The sequence below is a fragment of the Colletotrichum siamense genome, assembly GCF_013390195.1.
Source record: "Colletotrichum siamense strain Cg363 chromosome Unknown KSG_Cg363_contig02, whole genome shotgun sequence".
Classification (NCBI taxonomy): domain Eukaryota; kingdom Fungi; phylum Ascomycota; class Sordariomycetes; order Glomerellales; family Glomerellaceae; genus Colletotrichum; species Colletotrichum siamense.
The window spans coordinates 6,983,616-7,008,180 of NW_023501015.1; the positions used below are offsets into that span (position 1 = coordinate 6,983,616).

The 24,565-nt window shown below is 54.4% G+C and overlaps 11 protein-coding genes across 11 annotated transcripts; 4 read left to right on the forward strand and 7 right to left on the reverse strand.

Moving 5' to 3' along the window:
• Nucleotides 1-1,012: 1,012 nt before the first annotated feature.
• Nucleotides 1,013-2,911, reverse strand: mrr1-2 (Citrinin biosynthesis cluster MFS transporter mrr1; the record flags this gene model as incomplete). Its single annotated transcript, XM_036635682.1, has 5 exons — nucleotides 1,013-2,041; nucleotides 2,094-2,345; nucleotides 2,399-2,560; nucleotides 2,609-2,805; nucleotides 2,854-2,911. 5 exons carry the CDS (start codon nucleotides 2,909-2,911, stop codon nucleotides 1,013-1,015), a joined length of 1,698 nt encoding a protein of 565 aa, XP_036500225.1.
• Nucleotides 2,912-3,728: 817 nt separating this feature from the next.
• PFDN4 (Prefoldin subunit 4) lies at nucleotides 3,729-4,314 on the reverse strand (the record flags this gene model as incomplete). Its single annotated transcript, XM_036635683.1, has 4 exons — nucleotides 3,729-3,921; nucleotides 3,981-4,048; nucleotides 4,107-4,238; nucleotides 4,297-4,314. The coding sequence occupies 4 exons, from the start codon at nucleotides 4,312-4,314 to the stop codon at nucleotides 3,729-3,731; spliced, it is 411 nt and encodes a 136-aa protein (XP_036500224.1).
• A 336-nt stretch (nucleotides 4,315-4,650) lies between these two features.
• wip1 (Inner kinetochore subunit wip1) lies at nucleotides 4,651-5,054 on the forward strand (the record flags this gene model as incomplete). The annotated part of the gene is made up of 4 exons (XM_036635684.1): nucleotides 4,651-4,746; nucleotides 4,799-4,830; nucleotides 4,883-4,964; nucleotides 5,028-5,054. 4 exons carry the CDS (start codon nucleotides 4,651-4,653, stop codon nucleotides 5,052-5,054), a joined length of 237 nt encoding a protein of 78 aa, XP_036500781.1.
• A 1,306-nt stretch (nucleotides 5,055-6,360) lies between these two features.
• On the forward strand, nucleotides 6,361-7,939 carry CGCS363_v003836 (uncharacterized protein; the record flags this gene model as incomplete). The annotated part of the gene is made up of 5 exons (XM_036635685.1): nucleotides 6,361-6,539; nucleotides 6,601-6,628; nucleotides 6,689-7,217; nucleotides 7,269-7,669; nucleotides 7,721-7,939. The coding sequence occupies 5 exons, from the start codon at nucleotides 6,361-6,363 to the stop codon at nucleotides 7,937-7,939; spliced, it is 1,356 nt and encodes a 451-aa protein (XP_036500222.1).
• Nucleotides 7,940-10,506: 2,567 nt separating this feature from the next.
• On the forward strand, nucleotides 10,507-12,281 carry BOT1-1 (Cytochrome P450 monooxygenase BOT1; the record flags this gene model as incomplete). Its single annotated transcript, XM_036635686.1, has 6 exons — nucleotides 10,507-10,678; nucleotides 10,779-11,302; nucleotides 11,356-11,518; nucleotides 11,586-11,854; nucleotides 11,910-12,073; nucleotides 12,131-12,281. The coding sequence occupies 6 exons, from the start codon at nucleotides 10,507-10,509 to the stop codon at nucleotides 12,279-12,281; spliced, it is 1,443 nt and encodes a 480-aa protein (XP_036500223.1).
• Nucleotides 12,282-12,578: 297 nt separating this feature from the next.
• On the reverse strand, nucleotides 12,579-14,416 carry ZEB1-6 (FAD-linked oxidoreductase ZEB1; the record flags this gene model as incomplete). The annotated part of the gene is made up of 3 exons (XM_036635687.1): nucleotides 12,579-13,833; nucleotides 13,894-14,094; nucleotides 14,154-14,416. The coding sequence occupies 3 exons, from the start codon at nucleotides 14,414-14,416 to the stop codon at nucleotides 12,579-12,581; spliced, it is 1,719 nt and encodes a 572-aa protein (XP_036500228.1).
• Nucleotides 14,417-16,613: 2,197 nt separating this feature from the next.
• CGCS363_v003839 (uncharacterized protein) lies at nucleotides 16,614-17,034 on the reverse strand (the record flags this gene model as incomplete). Its single annotated transcript, XM_036635688.1, has 2 exons — nucleotides 16,614-16,795; nucleotides 16,866-17,034. The coding sequence occupies 2 exons, from the start codon at nucleotides 17,032-17,034 to the stop codon at nucleotides 16,614-16,616; spliced, it is 351 nt and encodes a 116-aa protein (XP_036500229.1).
• A 624-nt stretch (nucleotides 17,035-17,658) lies between these two features.
• CGCS363_v003840 (uncharacterized protein) lies at nucleotides 17,659-18,279 on the reverse strand (the record flags this gene model as incomplete). The annotated part of the gene is made up of 1 exon (XM_036635689.1): nucleotides 17,659-18,279. One exon carries the CDS (start codon nucleotides 18,277-18,279, stop codon nucleotides 17,659-17,661), a length of 621 nt encoding a protein of 206 aa, XP_036499304.1.
• A 617-nt stretch (nucleotides 18,280-18,896) lies between these two features.
• ogt (Methylated-DNA--protein-cysteine methyltransferase) lies at nucleotides 18,897-19,337 on the reverse strand (the record flags this gene model as incomplete). Its single annotated transcript, XM_036635690.1, has 1 exon — nucleotides 18,897-19,337. The coding sequence occupies one exon, from the start codon at nucleotides 19,335-19,337 to the stop codon at nucleotides 18,897-18,899; it is 441 nt and encodes a 146-aa protein (XP_036499303.1).
• Nucleotides 19,338-20,203: 866 nt separating this feature from the next.
• Nucleotides 20,204-20,827, reverse strand: HUB1 (Ubiquitin-like modifier HUB1; the record flags this gene model as incomplete). The annotated part of the gene is made up of 1 exon (XM_036635691.1): nucleotides 20,204-20,827. The coding sequence occupies one exon, from the start codon at nucleotides 20,825-20,827 to the stop codon at nucleotides 20,204-20,206; it is 624 nt and encodes a 207-aa protein (XP_036499302.1).
• Nucleotides 20,828-22,905: 2,078 nt separating this feature from the next.
• On the forward strand, nucleotides 22,906-23,260 carry CGCS363_v003843 (uncharacterized protein; the record flags this gene model as incomplete). The annotated part of the gene is made up of 2 exons (XM_036635692.1): nucleotides 22,906-22,976; nucleotides 23,026-23,260. 2 exons carry the CDS (start codon nucleotides 22,906-22,908, stop codon nucleotides 23,258-23,260), a joined length of 306 nt encoding a protein of 101 aa, XP_036499301.1.
• Nucleotides 23,261-24,565: the final 1,305 nt, after the last annotated feature.

Sequence of the window (24,565 nt, forward strand, 5' to 3'; positions counted from 1 at the left end):
GGGCCGTGAAAAATAAAGCGAAAGTTCTTTTTCAAAAACAAGTGTACACCAATGTTTCACACGATATACATATATGGGGGGGGAGAAGAACTTTCTGCTTATATCTCGGCTGTTCCTTTGTGGTTGCGACAATCCTTTTTAGAAGAGAGAGGGGCAGGCAAAAAGGGACGACACCGGGCGTGGCCAGTCCATGTGTCTTTTGGGGTGTTTCTGGTATTTTTATCAAACGGGTCTTTTCGAATCCATCGAGAGGGAAGGAAAGCATCTTGCATTTTTCTCGCTTTTTTTGCATTATGGCGTGCGCGTTGTGTGTGTCCGATTTTGCAAAGAAGATTCCAGAAAATTTCAGTTCTTTTGTATATACTTTTGCTATCAATGGGGATGAGGTTTGGTGAAATCATGCTCTCTCCCTCCATGAATGAGATATCTGTTTGATGCCGACATGAAGTTTGCTTTTCGAGTCTGAGCGAATGTGAGATGTTTGCGTGTAAGTGAGCCGGGTCAAGTGAGGTGAAGTGAGATTTGACTTCTGAGACATGAAACATGAGTTGCCTGTTTGGGCAGGCACAGTCTGCAAGCAACCCAGCGTTTGTCTTGCAACTGGAATGGAGTGACTGGTTCCGAGAGCATGTCACCTCGGCTGTTCCCGTCGATTCTTAAACTTGATGAAATTGTTCATTGGGTCGTTCCTTGTCTAAATGTCTGTTTTGCATGTCTTCTTTTTTGAAAGCTCTTAATGTCTGTTGTGTTGTTCCAAACATTGGTTCATCATCCTACTCATGACGAAGTATCATGGTCTTTCCAGCTGTCTGGTGGCAGCTTGTTGGTGTGGCTCCGCCCTGTGTATTATCGTGGATTTTTGAACATCCTATTCCTGGATCGTGAATTCCAATGCACTTCGAGAGCCCTATTATGCACCCAGTCGATATGCCATCGCTCAGGATCATGGCCATTCTTCTGCGATTGAGTACCGCACTCGCTTCGATGCTTTGCAGTCCAATCCACCCGTAGATCATACCTCCTCTTCCTTCCTCAAATTCCCCCTCCTCATCTCCTCCCGCCGCCGCTGCGCCTCGACCTTCCGCTCCATCTCTTCCTTCCTCTCCCTCAGCGCGATACAGAATCTCGACCCGGCACGGATCTCCTCGCCCTTCCATATAAACACAAACGGGATGACGCACATGACAGCGCTCAGCCCGCCGAGCAGGCTGCACGCCCCCGCGATGCCCAGCCTGTTGAACATGGGCGTCGTCGCGAGCGGGAGCACCACGGCAAGCAGCGAGCGGCTCGTCGACGCCGCCGCGTTGGCGGACGCGGCAAAGACCTCGTACGCGTCGGTGAGGTAGTTGAGCAGCGCGATGAAGATGAGCATGAACCCCGCGCCGAAGGGCAGGCCGGCGAGCATGGGCACGACGTAGCTGACGCCGTCGCGCGCGGACCAGCCGAGCCAGAAGAGGGAGACGAAGAAGAGCGGGCCGCCGACGCAGGCGAGCGGCAGGCGGCGGTACTCCTCCTGCTTGGCCCAGGTGTGGCCGGCCGCCTGCGCGCGCAGGTGCCACCGCTCCCAGGCGAGGAAGACGGGCACGGCGAGGAGGGCGCCGCCGCCGATGGGGAGGTAGGCGAGGCCCGCCACCCCGGGGGAGAGGCCGTAGAGCTTCTGGAAGATGATGGGGAAGGCCTGGAAGGACATGTAGAAGATTGTGTAGACGAGGGCGAGGTAGGCGCAGGTGCAGCTGACGATGGGCTCGAAGAAGATCATGCGCAGCGGGCGGGTGAGGACGACGGTCGCGAGCTGCTTGAAGTCTGTCCGCTCGAGCTCCGACGGGGCGACGACGGAGGCGGCGAGCGAGGGGTCTGCTTTGCGGATCTTGCGGGCCCGGCGGACGAGGAGGACGGGGCCGTAGGTTTCGGGGAGGAAGACGAGCGGGAGGAGGGTGAGGCCGGCGTAGATGAGCGCGACCCAGAAGGACCATCGCCAGCCGATTGACGTGGAACAGAAGCCCGAGACTATGGGTGCGAAGAGAGGGCCGAAGGTGGTCATCTAGGAAGCATTTAGAAAGAGCCTCGAATAGGGGGGTTGAGGGGAGACATACCACCATGAATGCCGTCATTGCACGGCCGCGGGTTTCGTGGTTGCCGTAGATGTCAGCCAGAATGCCTGTTACGATTGCGATGGGGGAACTGGCGAAGACACCGACAAAGAGGCGGAAGACGAGAAGAGAGGGCCAGTTCGGGGCTAAAGCGCAGGCCATTGTCCAGACGGTGAACATCACAAAGGTGACGATTGTGAGGGTACGGCGGCCGATGTGTTCGCTCAGAGGAGCCCAGAGGACGGGGCCAAAAACCTGCCATTCCTCACTTAGCCACAGTTATGGGACAGCTGATGGATTTTACGTACATAGCCGATCAGGTAGACCGAGATGGGGAGGACTTGTGCCTGTTGATTTGTGATGCCGAATTCTGCGGTAATGAAGGGGATAGCGTTAGAGGGGAGGGCTGAGCCCAGCGTGCTGTTGATGACTTGCATCATCGTCAAGCAGAGAATGAAAAACTTTTTCTTCTAGAATCTGCGTTAGCAGTGTAGTTGAGCCAAGATGCAGCACCTTACATTTGACCAGTTGTATGGGTTCTCAGGGTCGTTCTCCTCCCACGACACTATCGTCTTCTCATCTTCGTCGCTCGATGAGTTTGGACTGCCACCTTTCTCGTCGTCAAGACCCTGCTCTTCGCAGCGAGCCTCGTATCTTTCACGGGCATCATACTCGTCTATCCTCCTGACGGCGTCGGTCAAGGACGAGCGGTTCCCTACGAAGATCAGATTTGGCAGCAATGGTCACGCATTCTTGGACTCACGTTCAAGAGACGGAAGTCCGCTTTCTACGTCCTCTCTGGGTTCGCTGCTATGAGACATTACGAACCGTTGGTGAATACGCAACCTCTTGGCAATGGCCTCAAGTGTGCGTTGGGGTTTTCATAGTAAGGGCACTGAGGGGGAGGGCTCGAGGCCATTATTAAGATGCAAATGGATGAATAATGAGCCCGAGGGGAACATGGGGCCCGAAGATCGGGTGTCTGCATGCTGCATGTGGGTGATCACCCTTCTAGACTTGTGGACTGAGACGTTTTAGCCTTTGTTTCCACCACCTTTTCAGACTCAAGCAACTGAGGGCGCATCGTGAGTGGGCCGGGTGTAACAGAACAGATTGAATCGTTATCCCCGTCATCGCTGACGGAATGGGGGGAGAGGCTAGATGGCGCAAAGGGCGTGGCAATTCATTGGGTCATCGACCACATCGGAGCCGAACCGCAAGTGTCTGACCCACAGCATGCCTCATCCGGCCGTGCTGGTGGAGGGTCTTTTCCGGCGTATTCCCCGGGGCCGCCCCTCCATTTGGCGGTCACTCGGCATCTTTTAGGTAGCCCGATGGTTTTGGGCCGATTCGCAGTAGCCCATTTGATGCCGTCACACACGAGACCGGGTCTAGAATATGCAGCTGCTAGTCCCGCGCTTCGTAAAATGTTGCAGCGGGAAGCCTGGCCCGGCCCTTGGGCCTCGGAGCGGTGTGCTCGCGAATCGTCTGTTGGTGCAGGGTTTTCTGCGATGGCTGGCTGTTGCAGCAGCGGACTACTTGCGTGTCCCATCAAATTCAACGTTGGCTGTCTGTGCCTGTAGCTGGGCGGGGTCATGTGTGCGAAAGGCCTTGTTGGTCGTCCAATTTGTGCTTGATTCATGTCTCGAGGTTGATGCTCTTCCCGAACCTGGCGTACAGCTCGACCTTGAGTTGGGTCATCTCCTCCTTGATTGTCTCCAGCTTGGATTCCAGCTCCTCAACCTCCTCCTCGATCTTGGACGATGCCTTCTCAAGCATCTCGAGTGCCTGGGGTTGCGGGACGTGGAAGTAGGCGTCGCCAATCTTGTATCTGTCGCTCGTGTCAGTCCATGCGTTTGATGCGCTCGCCGGAAGGGTTCGTTTGCGTACGGCACGGCCTCGTCCTCGTCGGCGAGCTCCAGTTCTGTGTTGAGGTCGTCGAGTTCCTCCTTCTCCTTCTGCATGTCGGCTCGAGATTAGCTGGGGTCACCGATGCCACAGGATAACAACACTGACACTCTTATTCTTCAGCTCATCTTCAATACCGAGCTCGCGCGAGTGCAGACGGCTGAACTTGTTGATCTTGTCCTGGTCCTCCCTGCGGACCTCGACCTCGTCGCCGATGGCCTCCTCGTCGGCCTTGCTAAGCTGTGAGATGAAGTCAGCGTGAAACTCTGTCAAACATCTTCTAGATATCGAGGCTCACCATGCGCCTTGACAGCATCTTTGTGGTATGTGATGCGACTCGTCGTTACGGTCGGAAAGGTGCTGGCGATGCTCCTGGCGGTTGACGACTGACGCAGGAGCTCCCAAAAAGCTCAAAAGGAGGGTCACAGTAGCTGCACACAGTGCGGCGGGGTCATGCACTGCTTCTCAGCACCAGGTGTGGGCTCCGAGCTCGTGTCTTCACCTCGGGAACTGCCGCCCCCAAACAAAACAAACAGCGTTCCCCCACCCTCGGAACGTCACACCGAACTGCGACACAGAGCTCACCTCAGCGAATCTACCTTACTTTGACATCTCCACAACAACGCAATACCCTCGCTCGTCGACAGTCATCATGGCGCCCGGCCAGAAGGCTTATCCTCGCGGTACGGTCAAGAAGATTGTCAAGGCGCATTCGAACTGCAACCTCAGCAAGAATGTGGACGTCATGGTCAGTTGACTGCTTTCCGACGCGTCGCGACGCGCCGCTGACTTGCTGGCAGATTTATCTCGACTACGTCCTCTTCATGCAGACGTGAGCATACCCTGCAATCGCTGAGAAAATCTGACTTGCTCACATTTGCCAGTCTCGTCAAAGAAGCGGCCATCGAGTCCAAGAAGTCCGGGGAAAGAGGCATCACCGCTAGAAGCGTCAAGAAGGTCACCGCGGTAAGTTCATTCAGGCGCCAACCATCTACGGGTTTCACACAGAGGCTGACATAGGTTCAATAGGACACTTTGACCAAATTCAAGGGCTGAATCAGTCTGATCCCATCGAGAACCGAACCCAGAAATCGCCCGACCGAGTTTCGCGTGGCACTATATACGTATAAACAATCGGCGCGTTTGACGTCGTCCGGAGCAGCTTTTCATTTGAGCGCTGCACAGCAGTCAGGATTATTGAGCGCAGCAAATGCCACGCTTGGGGGTAGCATGCTGCAGGCGCGTCCGGATTGGTTGCTGCGTGGTGAGTCGGAGAAAATCCATGAACCGGCAAGCCGCATGCCTATGATTGGGCGTTTGTTCTGTTTCGGAACCACCATGTCCGTTGGCAAAACATCCATCAACAAAGGCCGGTAAGCGTCGGTTCATCCGAAAAGACGAGTAATAGTCTTGTCAACCTTGGATGGCTGCATTGCACGGCTTTGAAATCAGACCATTCCCTAGGAGAGAAGATGGTTGGAAAATGGGCAGTTGCGTGCAATGAAAACAAACGCTCGGCGGGTGCTCCCAGTCACGAGATGGGCTCAGAGCATGGCGCAGATGAAATGCGGGGGATTAGCGCCCATGTACGGATTAAAAACGGGCATGGAAGTCACTTTACACTTTACCCATGGGCGTTGGTTAGCTGCCCTGTCTTGTACGTCATCCAATTGATGCAATTGAGTGCCGCAATAGTGCTCCGCGTTTTCTTCCACAGCGATCGAACCAAGTGAGACGGCAACCAAATTCCATTCAAACCATCTTATCTGCTGGTCTGATAATTGCTGCTGAAACCAGGCACCCGTCTTGCCGTCGGTACTTCATCATGTACCTTTTCTTCCTCTCAGTTCTAGAACCCAGCTGGAGACAGTGGATGCAGGGGGGCGTAAGGGAAGGAGGAGGGAAGGAGCCCGCAGCCGGCCGCCGTGCAGGGGTCTCAGTGTCAGTCGGGCCCCTAGAGCCCACTTAGCCTCAGCGCACCTCAGCTGCCTTACCGGACCTGACCTCACTACCTACCTACCTGGCCTCACGGAATCGGCCTTAGCCTCCCGTCCCGCTCTCCAGGTCACCTAGCTCTCGCAAACATCCAAAAATCGCACCCGACCAAATCTTGCTCACCTCACCTACAGCTCTACCTGACCTGACCTGCACTTCTCCCCATCACCATCCCTTCATCCTAAGTATCTTTTTCGATCCTAGGGTCGGCCTTCCATCATCACCCATCGAATAACCTGTTCATCCATCTTACCTGCGCACGCCTGCTATTATAGCTGGCTACCACGTCACCCGGAAAAAATCCCACCAAGCTTGAGCTCACGCGACCCCGACTGTGTTGTTGACTGCCATACCACCCAGCTTCAACATGGCCGCCTCTCCCGTCCAGAACCCCGCGGTTCAGTCCGAATCCAAGTCCGCCAAGAAGAAGAAGGCGAAGGCCATTGAGCGCACCGAGTCTCCTGCTCCTACTGCCTCTCCCGCTCCCGAGAAGGCTGATGGCTCCGATGAGTCCGGCGAGAGCCCCTACATTCGCGAGCTCCAGAAGTGCGCACTACCCGTCAATTGATGCTTCTGGTCTACTGTTCTAACTCTTGACCGTGTTCAGGAACCTCCGCAACACCAACAAGAAGCTTGTTCGTGCCTCTCCTTCCCCTCTCTGCGCCAAGCCTCCCCGCTAACACCCTCTCCTACAGACCAATGCCTCCAAGATTGACAGCCTGATCGCCGAGAATGCCAACAAGACCCTTGACGAGCTTGTCGCGTCGCGCGTTATTAACGCCGACCAGAAGGCTCAGTACTTGAAGAAGCCGGCTCTCCAGGCTCAGGCCCAACAATACGAGGAGCAGCTTGCTCAGTACAAGAAGATCGACCAGGAGTACCGTACTCGTGCTGCTAACGAGAAGGCTGAGCTGGAGAAGGCCTTTGCTGAGAAGCTGGAGAAGGAGAAGGCCGAGGCCGTTGCCGAGGTCAAGGCCAAGCTCGAGGGTGACTCCTCTCAGTCTATTCACAGCAAGCTCCTGATTCTGTCGCAATTCCTTCGCCTCGCCGCTGCCCGCCGATCTGAGGAGGCCGACGCCACTATCGACGAGAACGCAGCTCTTGAGGGAACTCTGTTGGCTATCTATGCCGGTGACGATAACGCCGTTGCCGCCATGTTGAAGCTGATTGATGGCACCGACGACAAGACCTACGGAGTCGCTGGCGAGGAGCTGAACACCACTTGTAAGCCTCTCGCCGAGATGAGTCCTTGCTGATCATGCTAACCCTTCCAAGTTGCGCAGGTCAAGCAGGCCTCTCTGGCCTTCAAGGTCACCTACGACGAGGCCGCCGCTGTCGAGGCCGAAACCGCTGCCGCCGAGCCTGCTACCGATCCTACCGTCGCCAACGCTACCGTGAACGAGATCGAGGCTGGCGATGATGTTGCCCTGACCAACGGCCACCCCGAGCAGAATATCGAGAGCCCTGCCAACGCTAACATCACCAGCGGCTCTGGCAACGCTGCCGGCGAGAGATGGGACCAGAACGACAACAGCCTCTCCGAGTCCCAAGAATGGGTCTCCGTGCCCCGCGACCCCGCTGAGACGGAGACTGGCGTCGAGGCCACCCCTGCTGCCGTGTCCAACACCCAGTCCTGGGCTGACGACCAGCCCGAGCACCAGGAGGCTCAGCCCGAGGTTTGTAGATTGTCCAGCCGTGCCCTGACGGGTTTGACTAACTCTATCCAGGCTCCTGCCCCCGCCGCTGCTGACCCTAACGATGGTTTCCATCAGGTTCAGGGACGCAACCGCGGTCGTGAGGGTGGTTCTGGTCACCGTGGTCGAGGCCGTGGCGAGTGGCGCGGCCGTGGTGGCTTCCGCGGCGAGGGTCGTGGTGGACGTGGTCGCGGCGGCCAGCGTGGAGGTTCCGTTTCGATGCGCGGACCTCGTCGCAACGAGGAGTCGTAGAGGCGCTCTGTTCGACGGCGTCTTCGGGCATCCCGGCGACAGTCAATGGGGTCTTATTCCTACGCGTCGCCGCATGTCTCCCGACGAAATCTTATGAATGAGGCATGGCGACGCCCTACGCAACGTGATTTACTGCAAGTGCTTTGATCGGTGTCAAGGCCTAGGGTATTGGGTAGGGGGATGTTGTTAATGAACATATAGGCATTCGGTTCCCCTATGGGTTTGCGGTTTACGGGCGGTTGGCATGGTCTGGGGTGTCGGGTGGCGTGGCTTACGCTTGTACAATACATAGCATGACTTTGGGCCGGCATACAAAAAACCTGGAATGAGACGATAATACCCACGATTTGAATTGAGAGAGACCATATGCTGGTATAGATGATATGATGAAAACTGCTACCTGCCTAGGAGCATGGCATGGGTAACTGAAGGCAAGTCAACAGAAACGATGGAGCTCCCATTAAGCCTCATGTTGCTTGATAAACTCCCCCAAACAAGAGAAACTACCCCCCACATTATAATTGTGCGCACAGAACCTGCTGTTGCTGCTCCCAAGTGGAAGAATCACATTCGGTACTTGACACTGGAAATCAGTCCCAGCTAACAGTTCAAGACTCAGGACTGACACACCTAGACGCCAGTGTAAAAGACACGAGACAGAGTTGTGCAAACCAGCCAGAGGTTGGTCGTTACCGATGTGAAAGTTTTGACGGCGCCCGCAACAAAGACAAACTTCAACGTCAGTGAGCTAAACCCCACACTCCTCAGTCTCGGAGACAAACTTACTGAATCGTTCAGCAGTTGCGGCGGGTCAACTTACTCCCGCACACAAGGCTCTGCTCCTGGAGGCAGACATGTTGCGAAGTGAAGGGCTCCATGCAGCGAGTGCAGAGGCGCCGGGTGAAGTGCCCGAAGAAGAAGCTATGAGATTGGGTGCAGCTGCTCATCTTGAAGAAAATGCGAGGTGGAAATGTCATAGTCAACCGGATCCTTTCTCTCTCAGACCATGCATCTCTCTCTGGTTGTATAAGTAGCTCCTTCCGTTCCCCCCTTTTTACCACGTTACGCTCACATCACGTTCTGCTGTATCCGCATCACGAAACACGTAATCAAGGCAACGTGCATGTCAGCCGCCCGACCAGGCTACGGGTGAGGTCGAGGACGAGTGGTTGCTGTTAAGCATACCGACATTCTCACCAAGGCTCCCGGGCTCGTTTCCGGGAGTTGCTGACTGGTTCGCCGGCACCCTTGGCGGGCGGCTTACGGGGGGAAACGGGGGGGGAACCGCCTTGGACTGCACGACGATTCTGGATTGGGCGGGTTGGGGTGGCTGTTCTGCTCGTCTGACGTGCGGGGGCGATATGCAGCAAGCCTGTCTGGGCACTCGGTGAGCCTGGACAGCCGTAAGCAGTGTTTGAGGTGAGGTGAGATGACGATTCTGGGCGGGACGGGTGATCGTAAATAGTCTGTGTTTGTCGAGGTGTTTGGTACACTGCATGAGGCTCTACGGGGATCGTGCAATTGCTGCTGGCTACCGAAGATCGAGGGGCACCAGGTGAGTGTAAGTGATTGCTTTTGATGTAATTGGGGTTTATACGAGGCTCTTTGGTTAGAAGGGGAGAAAACAATTTATTGGAAGTCTTCGCGGAGTTCCACACGGAGATACGGAGACTTGCATGGCAGAACTGCTTCGAATACTGACGGGAGCATGAGGTTCACAACAGACATCTGCAGAGCTTCGAACAAGATACAAGTTGCTGGTCATCACATGGGCACTGCACAATGCCGCTGCTAATGAACAGCGGTGATTCTATCATGTCCTTGCCTAGAGACATCAGATAAGCGAGTTCGGACTCACGGTCTGATGTTGTCAAGTTAGACCTCAGACAACAAATACACTGCCATCTCTGGATGACGTCAGGGCAGACGGTCTCGAACTTATCCCGACACCAAAGCTGCAACTGCTTAAGCATATCGCATTTTCGCCGCTGACTAAGAGTTCGCATTCCTCCAACTCCCCGTTGATCGCCAGCGGCGCTTGCGCGTGATGGGCGCTAGACGTGCTGGCGGCTTCATAGCGACAGCGCCTCTCAGACGCCAGAGTACGAGTGTGTTTCCGACTGCATGGTCGGCCACTCAAGCTCCGAACCCCGCGTCCATTTTCGAGGCGTCGATCCTTTTTGCAGAGAAACTGTTGCAGAGAAACTGTTGCAGAGAAACACGGCCGCAGCTGCGGCCGTTGGCCGAAAGACGTGTTCGGCCCGCGAGATCTATGTTCTATCGCCGGGGACCACACACGGCCCGAAGGCAAGCCACTCAGCACCATCTTGAAGACGATCTCAAGAGCTTTGCATCGTCTTTCTTTCGACATCCAGAATAATTCACTTGAATGACGTCTACAGCAAGAATGTGCGTTGAGTTGCTCTTTAAAATTGTAAATAAAAAGCTTGGCGTTCCGCCCTTGGATTTTGACAGTAGGCCTCATCAACACAAGTAAACTCCAACACCTAAAATCATCTGAAAACGCTTCCGCAATCACACAAGCTTTTCTCATAATTTGAATAAAAATGCCTTTCACAAGTTCCCATTCTATGCTAGCCGGCGGGTGTGCTGCGCTGGCTCTTTCATATCTCATCCTACGCACTATTTACAACATCTTCTTCCACCCCCTAGCCAAGATCCCAGGCCCCAAACTCGCTGGGGCGACCTCTTTATGGCTTTTCTACTCCGACTTCAAGGGTCACGCATGCAACGACCTCTCAAAGCTTCACAAGCAATACGGCAAGTCCTCATCGCTGTCACCCAGCGTCTAAACGTCATACTAATTCCCAACTCTTAGGCCCAGTAGTCAGAATCTCACCAGACGAGGTCTCCATCCACGACATCGACATCTTCCACAAAGAAATCTACTCCCAAAACACAAAGTTTCAAAAGTCAAAGTACTACTACCACGCCTTCCACAGCCCGGACTCGAGCGTCTTCTCGGAGACCAACAAGGAGGTCCACGCAAAGGAGAAGCGCCTCATGTCCCACGCCTTCTCCCGCGCCAACCTCGCCGGCTACCAGAAGAACATGTACGAGAACGTGGCTGCGTGGGTGAAGCAGTTGCGGAGCTATGCGGAGGCAGGTCGTGTCATTCCCTTGTGGCATGCAACACAGTGCCTTACCCTCGACACCGTCTCTGGCTTCAGTTTTGGATCCAAGGCCGGGGCGCTTGAGTCGGAGGACTTCCATCACCCCTTGTTCGTCGGTTTCGAGACTTTCGCGCCGCTGGTGGTGCTCTTCCAGCAGTTCCCGCTCCTGCAGCCCATCTTTGGCGTGGTTCAGAAGTTCATGTCCTTCGGATTTGGACCAATTCACCAAGTAAGTTGGTTTCTAGGAGAGACTTGTGTTCATATGCTGACTCTGAGGAACAGGGAGCGGAGAAGGCGCTCGACCGTCTCAAGGAGAAGAAGGAGCAACAGGAAGAGGAGTCTGGGATGATCATGTTCGACAGCATGGTTGCCCGCGCTGAGAGCAACGGTATTCACATTACACCGCAACGCTTGGTGCAGAACGGGAGTTTGATGCTCGGCGCTGGTATGTCAACTCATTCCATTTGTCAGACTGCATCTATAGAAATGTCACTGACCATGTGGATTCACAGGCACGGGAACAACTGCTTTAGTCCTGACCACCGCCATTTACCACCTCAACGAGCAGCCTGACCTGTGGAGCAACCTCCAGACAGAGTTACTCAGCAACTTCCCTGATTCTCTTGATGAGCAGCCGGATATTGTACAACTGGAGAAGATCCCCCTTCTGGAAGCATGCATTAAAGAGGCCATGAGGATTAGCATTCCAATCAGGGGCAGATGGCCTCGTGAGGTGCCCAAGGGAGGCCTCAACACCCACGGGTGTTACCTTCCTGAAGGCGTAAGTTTCCAGAACTCATGAAATTTCTTAGCAGCGTGTCTGACACGGTCGATAGTACAATGTCTGCTCCTCGGCTTCGTTCTACTGCAACGACGCAACTGTCTTCCCGGAACCCGAAGAATTCAAGCCAGAGCGCTGGATTGACGCTGGGAATGCCCACGACATGCAGCGCAACCTCGTCGTGTTTTCTCACGGGTCTAGGGCTTGCATCGGACAAAAGTACGTTTACAAGTTTCTTTATCGCAATGGCCTAGAGCTCTACTAACACTCTGCTAGCTTTGCCCAAATCGAATTGAAGATTGCCTTGAGTCAGATTGTGATGAACCTGAACCCCGGGAGAACAGTCGACCAGGGACTCGAGTTTCACGCGCACAGCATCACCTCACCAGACGGGCTAGCTCGTGTTGTGCTTGAAATCCCCAAATAAGAGATATTGGTGTCGTCAGGGTTTAGATTATAGACCATGGATTTGTCGGGATGAGAATGAGGTGCTTTGATGAATCGGCGATACAGTCATGCATATAGATCAACGTCTTAGAGTTCGATGCGTTTTTATTTCGTCATTAGATTTTCATTTCAATTAATCTAATACCGTTACTTGGGAGGTCACGTTTTGCATGGAAGAGGGCTTGTTTGTGAACGAGTGAATGAGAGCATTTTAGCCCCTGTCAGCATTAGATATATGTACTACAACCCAAATACGCCTCCCAAAATCCCATCATAATCATGCACGGCACATCCTGCCATCAGCGGCAACGTCCCAAACATCGCTACCGACGGTCTTGAGCGCGTAGAACACACCCGTGGAATCCCACTTCTGCTTGATCTCCAGCAGCTTGTCGTACTTGCTGCCAAAGAACTTCTCCTTCCAGCCGTCGATCCTGAAGTCGACCTCGTTGACGTAGTTGCCGCTGCCGGGGGTCGCGGCCTCGATGGGCGGCATGATGTCGTCCGTCATGCGCTTCTGGTCGGAGATCATGGTGTCCCACTGGGCGGGATCGTTGCTCCAGGCGGTGGAGTACTGGACGTGGATGGTGGCGTCACGCCAGTGCGGGTTGACGGCGTTGTCGACGCCGGCGGGGGCGGAGGCATTGAGGGCTACACCGGCGGAGAGAACGCCGTAGGTGTCGGCGCCGTAGCGGATAGCGTCGATGTAAGTGGCACGGGAGGTGGTGTCGGACAGGACGGAGCGGGGGACGAGGCGGGAGCCGAAGTTGTAGGACTCGACCTCGACGTGGCCGTAGGGGAGGGGGCCCATCCACTTGTCGTAGTGGTCGCGGTAGCTGGAGTAGTTGGTGGCGGCGGAGGAGTAGGGGATGGAGAGGTCGGCGAGGACGTCGAGGAAGGGTTGGAGGATGGCCTTGGCCTCCTCGGCCGTCTTGTTGTAGGCAGTCAGGGGGTTGATGGCGAAGATGGAGCTGCTGTAGAGGAAGACAACCATGGCGCCCTGGTCGGTCATGTTGGGGAGGAGGGAGTGGAAGGAGTCGAGCATCTGCCACCACTTCTCCTGGGTAGTGTAGGACGCGGCAGTCTGCAGACCGACACCGCCGATGTTGGCATCGGGGTAGGCGCGGACGGTGACGGAGGTGACGACGCCATAGGTACCGGGGCCACCACCGCTGAGGGCCCAGAAGAGGTCAGAGTTCTCCGTGCGGGAGGCAGTGACGATCTTGCCGTCGGCGGTGACAACCTCGAACTCGAGCGTCTGGTCGGCAGCCATACCGAAGTTGGTGGTGAGGGCGGAGTGGCCACCACCCTGGATGTAACCACCGGCAGGGCCAACGGTGGGGCACTCGCCGCCGACAACGACGAGGCCGGCGGACTTGCCAGCCTCGGTGATCTCGTAGCCGAGAACACCGGCGCCCATTTTGATGGCGGGGCCGGACCAGAGATCGTCGGACCAGGTAGTCACCTCGATATCCTTGAGCTTGTGGGTCCAGGCGGCGAGGGCTCCGGCGCCGGTTGATCGGCCGAGGTGGCTAGGGGACAAGTGGGTTAGCGGGAGTGTGGGAGAGAACTTCCGGACGAAATAAGCTTACTCATGACCCGTGTTTCGGACGAGGAAGCGGATGTTGTTGTCGCGGGCGAAGTTGACGGTCTCGACGACGTCCTGGGCGGAGGTGACCTCGACGGCGTACTGGACGTAGTTGCCGATGAGACAGGGGAGGGTGCGGTCCGTGAAGGGGTCGCAGGACTGGTTGGCGAAGTAGCTCTGCATCACGGAAGACGAGGAGGGGAAGCTGGGGCTTGTTAGTGGTTGTGACTTTGCGGTGGTTTACTGTGAGGGGCCTGGACATACTGCGTCTCGGGAAGGACCCAAGCATCTTGCAACGCTGTGCACGCGGCCTCATCGTAGTTGGGGTCGTGGCAGACGGAGCCGATGGGGACGGTCGCGATGAGCTTGCCGCCGACGGTGGTGTTGAGGGTGTTCCAGGAGTCGGTAGAAGGCCAGGCGGCATCACCGGGGAGAACGCGGCAGGTGTCGTCGGCGCGCTTGGGAAGGACGCCGGCGGCGGCGAAGGGCGCGGCAGCGAGGGCCGTGGCGATGATGGAGGACTTCATCTTGGCAGGGCTGGAGGAGGAGGAGCGGAGAGCCTTGAGGAGAGGGTGTTTAAAGGAATGACTAGGCTGCTGCAGGGAAGACTCCTGACGGCGAGATGAAGCGAGAGGGCCATGACGGGATGGTCTTTATATTGAAGACGGTCCGGCTTTCTTGGATGACCCAGGAGCAATGCACAGTTGGCAGTTGGTTCACTGGTTCTTCCTTGATTGCGGCACAGGCACAGGAGGAGAAGCTGCGAACATCTGGACCGGGCTGTGTAGACGAAGGCCCAGAGGGGAAGGGGACGCTGTCAATCTCCCTCCCGGCCGCAGACTCTCAATCCGCGGCGCCAGGGCCGTGACTAGGTTTTTCCCCTTTTCGGCAGCTTGTCCGGCATTGTGTGGCGGCCACGGGGTAAGTCTGCGGAGCTACAGTCCCCATTGTTTTCTCCTTGAAGCAAGGTCCGGGGTCCTTTGGCATTGCACCTTTCTCGAGTTCTTCGGTCTTTATTCTGGAGATCGACACGAGGGTTCTCTGGACGGGTTCGTGCGTGCGGTTGAAGGAATCCGACAATTTGGAGGCCAGCGGTTCGGGTTTGGGGCTTAGATGCTGGGCGCTGGAAATGAGTCGTGCGTGTCAGTCGTTCGATCCATAGGGCAGCCTTCTGGAAGGTTTATGGAAGAAAATGACTGGGGGCGTCGCATAAATTCGAATGTCGCCAAGTGCCGGGGGTGCTGGTCAGGGGATGCGCATCGTATGCATCGGACGAACAGCTGAACAAGACAGGTCGCAACGTCCAACACACATGCGCAGCAACAACTCGATGTGTGCTCACTCAATCACTGTTGGTGCTGAATTCTTTCGGCCGCCACTGCAGCTTCTGCCCTGCAAGTGGGAGACATGTCGATAAGTGATCCCTGACTCGTGGAGTTCACCTCGGTTGCGCCCCCAATCGGCCCTGGCAAAGGTCGTTGGCGGCGAATGCGACCCTTGCTCTTCCCCCTGATCTGGCCCCATCTCCATCTGGTCTTCGTCCTGTTCCTGCAGCACAGGCCTGATGCTGGCTTCCAAGCCTTCTTCAACGGGGCACTGGCTTCCAACATCGAGAATTTCGTAACGACATTTGAGCTGAGCCGAATTAACGTTGGCAACGGGAAGGGCTGACGGTTTGTGCCCTACGCCGTCGGAACGCCACACACAAACATGCTCGTGTTAGCGGCGCGAATATCTCAATCGTTTGTCGTCATCGAGTGGTCTATTTTGAGTTGACGCAGGGAGAGACCAAGGTTGGCTAAGACATGTGCATGTCAGTCCGTAAGCGTGTGGGGTGCATTCGGTCCACGAAGAGGTGCGCTCCTTTCTTTTTCTCCTGTCGGTTTTCGATAGTCCCAGGGACATGTTCCTTCTTCCGGCGATGGCGGCCATGTTTTCGCAGGACCAACGACAACATGTGCCGATGCGAGATGCAGGTGGCAGCTTTGCCGCCTCTCCCGTCCACACCACCAAGGAAACCAATTTTTTCGAATGGGATTTCTTTTCTCGGCCAATAGCACCCACTAGCGTCGCCGTTGCATGGCCTAAAATGGCTCCAACGTCTAAACATCCAGACTTTTGCTCCGAAGCTTAGCAGGGCCGCGATGTCACCGGCCCGGGGCGAAAAGAGGAGGTCCAAACGTTGCAGGTGGCGACGTCGAACCATATAACTTCGGCGATATTGATAAACATTTGGTTTAACCCCTCGAACAGAGTCACCAACAACCGTAAATCCGCGTACGACCACGCCGTATCGTCTTCCTTAGCCTCGGATGAGTCCCGAAGTCGGTAGCTGCCGATACACCTGAGCTCTGCAGGAGAGAAAAAAATACCCCGGCCCCATACTTCGAGAAGGGCCCCTTCACCTCCTCCACGCCAGCACGTGTGTGTGTTCGGGATGAGGGGCCGGCGGGCTGGTGGGCTTGGAGTGGACAACTGCGCCGGGATCAAATCTCGGTGGTGAGGTCTGTTTTGAGCTCGTGCGCAACGTGGACGGTCTGTTGGGCTGACGCAATGTCTTATTCATTCCGATGGTGGGACTATCGTTCTATCTATCCTTCCAATTTCTTCGGGTCCGAAGTGTGTTGTGGGCGCACAAAAGAGTTGAGGCTCTGCTGCAGGCCTTCGCGTTCCCTTATCACAGGCCCTGTCGCGGAAGACTCGGTGCTGCGCCAAGCCAATGGCTTACGTCCTGTTGCATTGCACGAAGCCCACTTCTCCCGGCGGACTTAGCTCGATAGTCGTCGCATGAATAATCGAGACCGCACCGAGACCCTGTCTGCTGGGCTCTGGCTCGAGAAACGCGCAGCGCGCGGGATTGTTGCCTGGAGAGTATATGAAGACGTTTGTCACGATGCCGCTGCTGGCTGTCAAAAGTGTCAGCAGGGGGTCGCTTTGCCTCGGCTCCGGGGATGCGCTCGATTGAGGTAGACTCACCGACGGGATATCCTGAAAGCGTCTCAGGTACGTCAAAAAGGTCGGTAAAAGTGCCATTCTCATAGGTGAACGATATGCCGACCACAACGGCGGGGTCGTCTTCCTGAGGGGTTGGGGCTGCGGCGGCGAGGGTGGCGAGGAGACTCGCGAAGGCGGCGATGAGCTTCATCTTGACCCCTGATGTGCGCGCTTGTCGCAAGTGCTCGGGATTCTGTTGAAGACCTCAATGCTTCTGGTTCATTATATGGGAGTGAAAGTCTGCCATGTGCATGGCGCTGACAGAGAGCCATCTCGATACGAGCACTTGTTTTCCTTCGCTTTGTGAGCAGCGAGGTGGAAGTCCGCTACTGAGATTTTGATCAAGTGATGTTTGGGACGTAACGTGCCTCTAGAAAGGCGCGCATGTGTCTTCTCACAGCAGTTCGCTGACTGGCGCATCTCGAAGAGGCGTCTGGAGTAGGCTTTCAAGCGCCACCGAAATGCACGACTTGAAATCCGGCAACTTTCATCAGCGCTTTGGGACAAGAAGTTGTCCAAAAATCACATCTTGGCGAAGTCGTGCTCGGGAAGGCCAATGCAACATGGAGTTGAGTTCATGACATTCTTGGGGGCGGAATTCCATACGACGCTTGCGGGGCGGCGTGCCAATTTGCGGGCTGTGACACTGATGATATATTACCCTCGGACTGAATCGCGGATTTTTTTAGAAACTTAAACAGGGTGCAACCAAGCTGACTCGTAACTCATCACGACGTCAGTTCAACGACACCTCTTGAAGTGATGTCCATTTCTCCTAAGTAAACCGTTGAATGAGCCAATCCGGATGCCACTGGCCGCCATCAGCATCCTGACATCCAGTGTTTCCGCCCACCGAGACTTGGCTGTTCTGAGAGAATCCCGAGATGGAATCTCGAACTAGGTCGGAGACGTCGGTGTTGCCGATGTAGCCTGCCGTCACTGGGCGTGGATTCGCCCGCACCGAGAAGCCGCAAGTGTTGATCGAGACCAAGCGCGACCGCGAAACACCATTGGCATCGAGGTCGGAGTTTTCGACTCGAAAGTAGCCGCCGGTGCTCGCGAAGTATTGTTGCAAGAACTGGCAATCATCTACAAGAGGGGCGTTGGAGTTCCAGTTATTGGTAAAAGAGCTGCCGCCACATAAATCGTAGAACGACGAACTTGGTGTCCAGCCACGCTTCGCGTTAAGGTTGCGAGAAATCGGAGCCGGGGCGTCGGCACTGTCTTCTGGCGTGAATTCGGCGAAGAAGGTGGCACTTCGAGTGTGGCCGTCTGGGAGGGTGATCTCTTTGGTTACCGGGGTGCCGGATTCGAAGGTCGCATCGCGCCTGGGCAACGTGACTGCCGCCGTGGCAGACGTCAGGAGGGAGATGGTCAAAATGGTTTCGAAGCGCATGCCTGCTATGTAGAAAGCTGAGTTGGTTGTGATAAATCAAAACTTGTCTTGAGAAATGGCCTCTTTTATATTTTCCTCTACTGAGAGGAAGATATGTGTTCGCGCTTGAGACCAAAATCCGCTCACGAGGGCATGCCATCAAGATGCATACCGCTAACAGTCGAAGGTGCCATGGAAGGAATGGCTAATTGAACAAGTGCAAGGCATTGGTGCAGAAATCATGCCGACGAAGTTGACTGTAGTGAAGGAAGAACTTTGGTGAAGTCGGACAATCGGAGGATCGATAAGTGGTGATGTGTGTATGTGACGGCCGACCTGTGCCGTTTCGCCAAGGAATCTCGCCGCGATCTTGCATGAAGCTTGCTTCATGACTTGCCATATTAGGCAAGCAATCCCACCTCCAGGTCGCTGGAAAGCGTCGAAGCTCTTTCAATGCGGACAACTCAAAGTCCGGGGTTGGCTGGTGCTTTTGTCGACTAGCTGACTTTTGCGAGGAAAAGTTGTACTTTACCCGGAGCCATTCATAAGAAGGGACGGCGAGTGCGTAGGTCACCGCGACAAGCGTTTGGCACGGAATCCATCAGAGCTATCGATTTTGATTGGAGTCTGGTCAATAATCAAATGAAAGCCATGAATGGGGTTCCCAAAATTCTGCCATTCGACCCAAACTTAATTCCTTCTTTCCGCAGAAGTGACCTTTTCTCATCCAGAGTGATGCCCTCTCCGTTCTTAGGCCGCTTGCCCTTGAAACCTCCAAGATCTCCACCAGTGGCAATGACTCTGTGACATGGAACTTGTGGCGCATATGGATTGCGGCGCAGCGCGTTGCCAACGGCTCTTGGTGATGACTTGAGATGGTTGGCAAGTAGGGCGTATGTCGTGATGTGACCCCTGGGTACTTGGCACAGGGCGGTCCAAACTCTCTTCTCGAATTGCGTGCCTCGGTGGGAGGCGGCGATGCGGTCGATTTGCATTTGCATTTCTTCGCCCTCAGGAATCTTGCAAGAAGTGATGTCGCGCGCTACTGGCGACGCTTGGGCGACAGCGGTTCTGGCCATTGTGGTGATCCGGCGGAGAAGGGTGATGGGGATGTGATGCAAGATGCCGCACGTCGGAGATTTTGATCTTTCAAAATAATGTTGGAAAGTGGAAAGGATGACTCGATGAATAAACACGCAGCTGCTCCTTTCTCTGAGTCAACGGCGAAGATTTGGGGATTGTCAAGTGAAGGGCGCGTCGCAAGCGCGAAGGCCCGGGCGGGGCAAAACGCGAGTCTTGCGCGAGCCACGTGACCTTAACTGAGACGCTTGCTTTCAAAGTGACCAATGGCAACAGTCTACGATGGTGCTGGCTGGCGGCCTGTGTCATAAGTCTTGCTCATGCCCAGCTCATGTAATAGGCAATTAAGGGACCGCCTACGTTTTCCTGTGTTTGCGCAGCATTACTTCCTGTGTATTTCATGAGTTCGATCGAGGACGACGGCAGCAGAGATAATGACAGCAACGACGATGACGATCGTAGTGAAAAATGGAAGTAAACCCGCAGGCAACATAGGCGGCCTCATCGTTAGAATTGAGGCAAGAATCTTAGAGCTACGCAGGCAGGGGTTCAAGGAATTCGACGCGGTACGGCCCAGCCTAACTTGCAGTATGTAAGCATGAATGTTGTTGGAATGCTTTTTACACGTAATTTAATACCTGAGTATACAATGCCATTTTGCGCAAGTCTTTGCAAGTCGTTCGAGAATGGGTATCCTCATCTCCAACCATTCAACCCATGATTTCGTGGTCTTCCGATAACGCCAAAGTGAAATCAGTCGTGTAGAGGTGCATGCCCAGACGTTCCAAGCCTCTCAGGCAGCCAGCCTCAGCCCCGACTTTCGGTCCATCCACCTGAATCGTGCTTTATCCGCAATGCTTGCTCCTTAATCACCAGTGTCAACCTCCAAGTCGATCTGCACACCGTTGCTGACACCGTAGTCCTCCAGCGTAAGGTGGTCCTTGAATGGCCGCTCTCCCTGGCGCTTCAGCAGGATCTCGTGGGGCTCCCGACCGACTCTCTGCGCCACCAGGATCTTGAACATCTTGACGGGATCCGAGGCTAGGCAAGGAATCGCAGCCTTCGTGCCGAGTCGGTCGTTGACGTGGACGATGATCATCTCTTCGCCGCCGGCAGCAGCAGGTGCGGGCGCGGGCTTCTCTCTCTTGGGTGGCTTCGTCGTATCCTTTGAGCTCGAGGAGCCGGCTTTGCTTTCTCTTGGGCCTGAGTCGCGATCGCGGTCACGGTCGCGGTCGCGTGGGCGGTAGCTGTCATTGCGATCACGATCGCGGTCGTTGTATCTTTCGCGATCTCTGTCTCGGTCGCGACGGGGAGAGCGGGATCGATTGCGGTAGCCGCGCTCAAGGCCCCGTCTGTCGTCACGATCATCGCGGTCGTCTCTGCGGCTCTTGTCCTTCCATCGAAAACCTCCTTGTTTTCTAGGTCTGTCTCTGTCTCGATCGCGGTCGCGCCGGGGCGAGCGCGATCTTGGGCGCTCGCTATCTGCCATGGCGAGTTCGAATGGGTTGTAGTGTTGCAGTGTTTGTTCGGTTGACACCTTTGGGCGAGGAAGCAGTAACTTCACGTCACTATTCAGGCGAACTTACCCACTATCTATGCACGAGCCACCCGCAGAAGCTGGCCGCTGCAGATCAAATAGGCTTATGTAATACGAAAGGGCCTCTGAAGCTGTTCTACCGACAGTGTCATTCTTTCATTCCCATCTCACTGACACCGGACTGGTAGCACCGCTTCTATCAAATCAAATCGGATCTCAAATCATTAGAGACCGCTCAATATTTGCGTCATATTCATACATGGAATTTCCATTTTGTGCTCACATAGAAACTTGTTCGGTCCTTCTTTTGCTCAAGTTCTTACATATGCAACTTCATGGGTCCTGCATGCCGGCCTGCCTTCGAGTGGATGCAGACCGTAGAAGCTATTTGGGTACGGGGCCGCATCTACCTGGAATCCTACGACTGTCCAACACTTATTTGCGTTTGCCCTTGCCGAAACCCCTGCAACCTAAGGCCACTCGCACCCTTTTTCCCCCATTGGTCGGGGAGAAAAAACGCGTTTTTGCCCACTTCTAACGCGAATAACGCAGTGCGTGCGGCATGCGCCCGAATAAAAAAGATACCGCTATAATCAGTGAGATCAGGGCTATTAATCGGTATCTTTTTTGTTCGCGTGTATCGACTTTTCATTTTTCGTTATTTTTGCCGAGGTAGTCGGGTGAAAATCGTCCGTTTTCACGAAGTTCGCGAAAATGGGATATTTTCGCCCGATTCCTACGCGCTTAGCTAATCAAGAACATCAAAAATGAAAAGTCGATGAACGCGAATAAAAAGAGTACCGTTCGATTGCCCTGATCTTACTGATTTTAGAGGTATCTTTTTTACTCGGGCGCATGCCGCACGCACTGCGTTATTCGCGAAAACGTTGTTAATTGACGTCGAAAAAAGGCGTGTGAGAATGCCCGAAAATGCCGCATTTGCAGGGGTTTCGGCAAGGGCAAACGCAAATAAGTGAAGTACGGAAACTTGGGTTTGAACGCCGCTGTGCGAAGCTCTCTTCATCAGATGGCGAGTCAAATCGTCTCAATCTTTCTGAATGCTTTCAGTTTTTGTCCGATCCTAGGGCTAGACTTATCTCAGCATACCATGACCAAACGAGCATCGTCGGCGGCAGCAGCATTTCCAGATGATGAAGATAGTCGAGGGGAGCCCCACAACGAGCGATACGATCGCAATGATGGCCTCGAGAGTTACCTCCATCACGATGCAATGCTGCGAAAGTCACAAATATTCCCAGTGCTCGCCTAGCGTAATTAGGAGCTGTGAACGCGAGCGGCTTGGTTCAAGAGAGCAGCGCCGGTAACAATATTCCGCGGTTAGGGAGGGGGGCCGCTTGCTTTAGTGACCAGTCGTCTTCATGGAAGTGGAAAGAGAAAAGGTATTAGTTATATTTGACTGTGACTTGCCGCGCAGAAGGTGATCACTTAGCCTGTGAAAACATCGTGAGAGTGGTTCCTGTGAGATGTGTGGTGTGCAGAGCAACCTTATATGTTCCCAGGTCTCCCAGAACTCACTGTTGCGTTGCTCGTTATGAACGGTAAACAAGCATATTCTATCTGGACAAACAAGGCGCCGAAGTCATCTACGTGCTTGTTACTTTTGCCTGGTTTTTCTTTCGGATATTGGGCTAGACCAATGAGTGATCGCATTTTGCAGCACCACCCCTCCAACAGATGTGCAGAAGCTGCATTGCATATGACACACCTCCACGAAAAAAGTAAGACAGGGCATTCAGATACAGGTTCGAACCAATGAGCGCCAGATAATGGCCACAGCCTCAGTAGAGCTTTGAGATATTGGCTGCAACCAATCAGAGCAGCTTTGGCTTACATACGTCGAGCAACCCTTCAAATAAGGCTCTGTCCCCTCTGGTTCCAAGGTTGAATTCCCCACAACAGCATTGCCCGAAGCCAACCGTTCGTTGTCTGCTATTGTACACATGCGCTCCTCTCAGCAGCAACGGCCTGCTGAGGCCGACTGGCAGCTGCACAAAGACAGCATTAGACAGATGATCGTTGAGCAGAACTTATCACAAGAGGAGACGAGGAGTCGACTGAAATCTGTCGGGTTCGTCGTGAGGTACGCCTGCCTACTCCTCACTTAGGTCATTCTTCCTAACCAGACGCAGTAAGTCGCAGCTTGAGTACAAATTGCGAGTTTGGGGCTTCAGAAAGAAAGCTCCAAAAGACAAGAGCCGTGCGCTTTGGCAACATGTAGGATATCGTATTGATAAGAGAGGGCTCCAGGGCAAGTCAAGTCAAGTCTGGCTCAATGGAAGACTTGTCGATTCTGCGAAAGTTCGGAAAGAGGTGAACAGACATCAACCGGACACGCTGTCCAAGATTGCACGAGGTAAGTTTTGAGCCCTATTCTTCGCCAAATCTTGACTAATCCGAGGCGCGTAGAGAATGCGAGCCCAAAAACTCCCAAGTTCCCCGAAATATGCATCAACACTCCGTCTCCAGTATTGCCTTCGGCACAGTGCCCTGAAAGATCTCCAGAGTCCCCGGAACCGTTCTTTGAAACAAGCCCTATTAGTTTTATCCCACAAGTTCGACCTCAGCTCCCCAAATTGGGAGGCGTTCCAATGGTCAGATCTCATGCCCTTTATTTCGGAGGTGAGTGCAACTCTAATGACGGATGTTCCACGAGTTGTGTTGCTGATACCTAAGGCTGTAGGAACGTTCTGGGACATGCGGCTTGACCGTACAGCTTCTAGTAACTCACAACCCTCCCACATAAAACCATCTCCATATCCTGTTTGGTCACAAACGGTTCGTCACACGATGGAAGACGCTGCGACTAGACCAAATCCAGAGCGCGAATCGTCCGAGAAAGAGTATGGTATCAGAACCCTTTGATGGTAACGCAGACTGACGTCCTCGTAGAAGCTCGACAACATATTTCTACCAGAAAGCAAAAACCCTGCAAGAATTGATTTTGTATCACGAATCTCTTCAAATGTCCGTCTTCAACAAGCTATTCGATCAATCCGGCGGCCACATCCAAAGGGCAATCAACCAGGGTAACCAGAACGTCACCAAACGAACCACTGAAATCGATAAACTTGACACTGAACAACGCAACGCATGCCTATCAATACTCGAGAGATGCATAATCAACGGGAACAAACAAATGGTGGCTGAATTTTTCTCTGCGTTCCCGTCTGCCTACAGTCCCGGAGCACTTTGTGCGAGTGTGTTCTGGGCCGATGCAGAGCCCAACACAGCAATACTCAAGCAATTGCTCAGGAATCGACAAAAGTCCGAAGATACACATCCTATGGAATGCTTGGCAATTGGGATAGCAGCTTTCCTGGACAGAATTGACTTGCTGGACCTTCTGCTAGAAACTTTACCACATCCACATCTAGCCGCACTTCCACACACGACGTTTTCTGATCTTGCAAGCCAAGCAACGAAAGATGCTGGCAGGGCTATTTGGCCTCTGCCTAGTAGTGAGAATCTATTGAACGAACCCATGTACTACTACAGAATCCGGAAGCAGCCATTCTGGCAATATGAGCACATGGTTCATGGATCGCCACTTTCTCTGGCTCTTTTTTCCAGAAAGTCTTTGAGTCGGCTCTTGGAACATGGGCTCTACCCCGATAGACTGACAATGTCTATAGCGGCTGGGCTCGGCGAGCGCGGCCCCATCCGGGAATT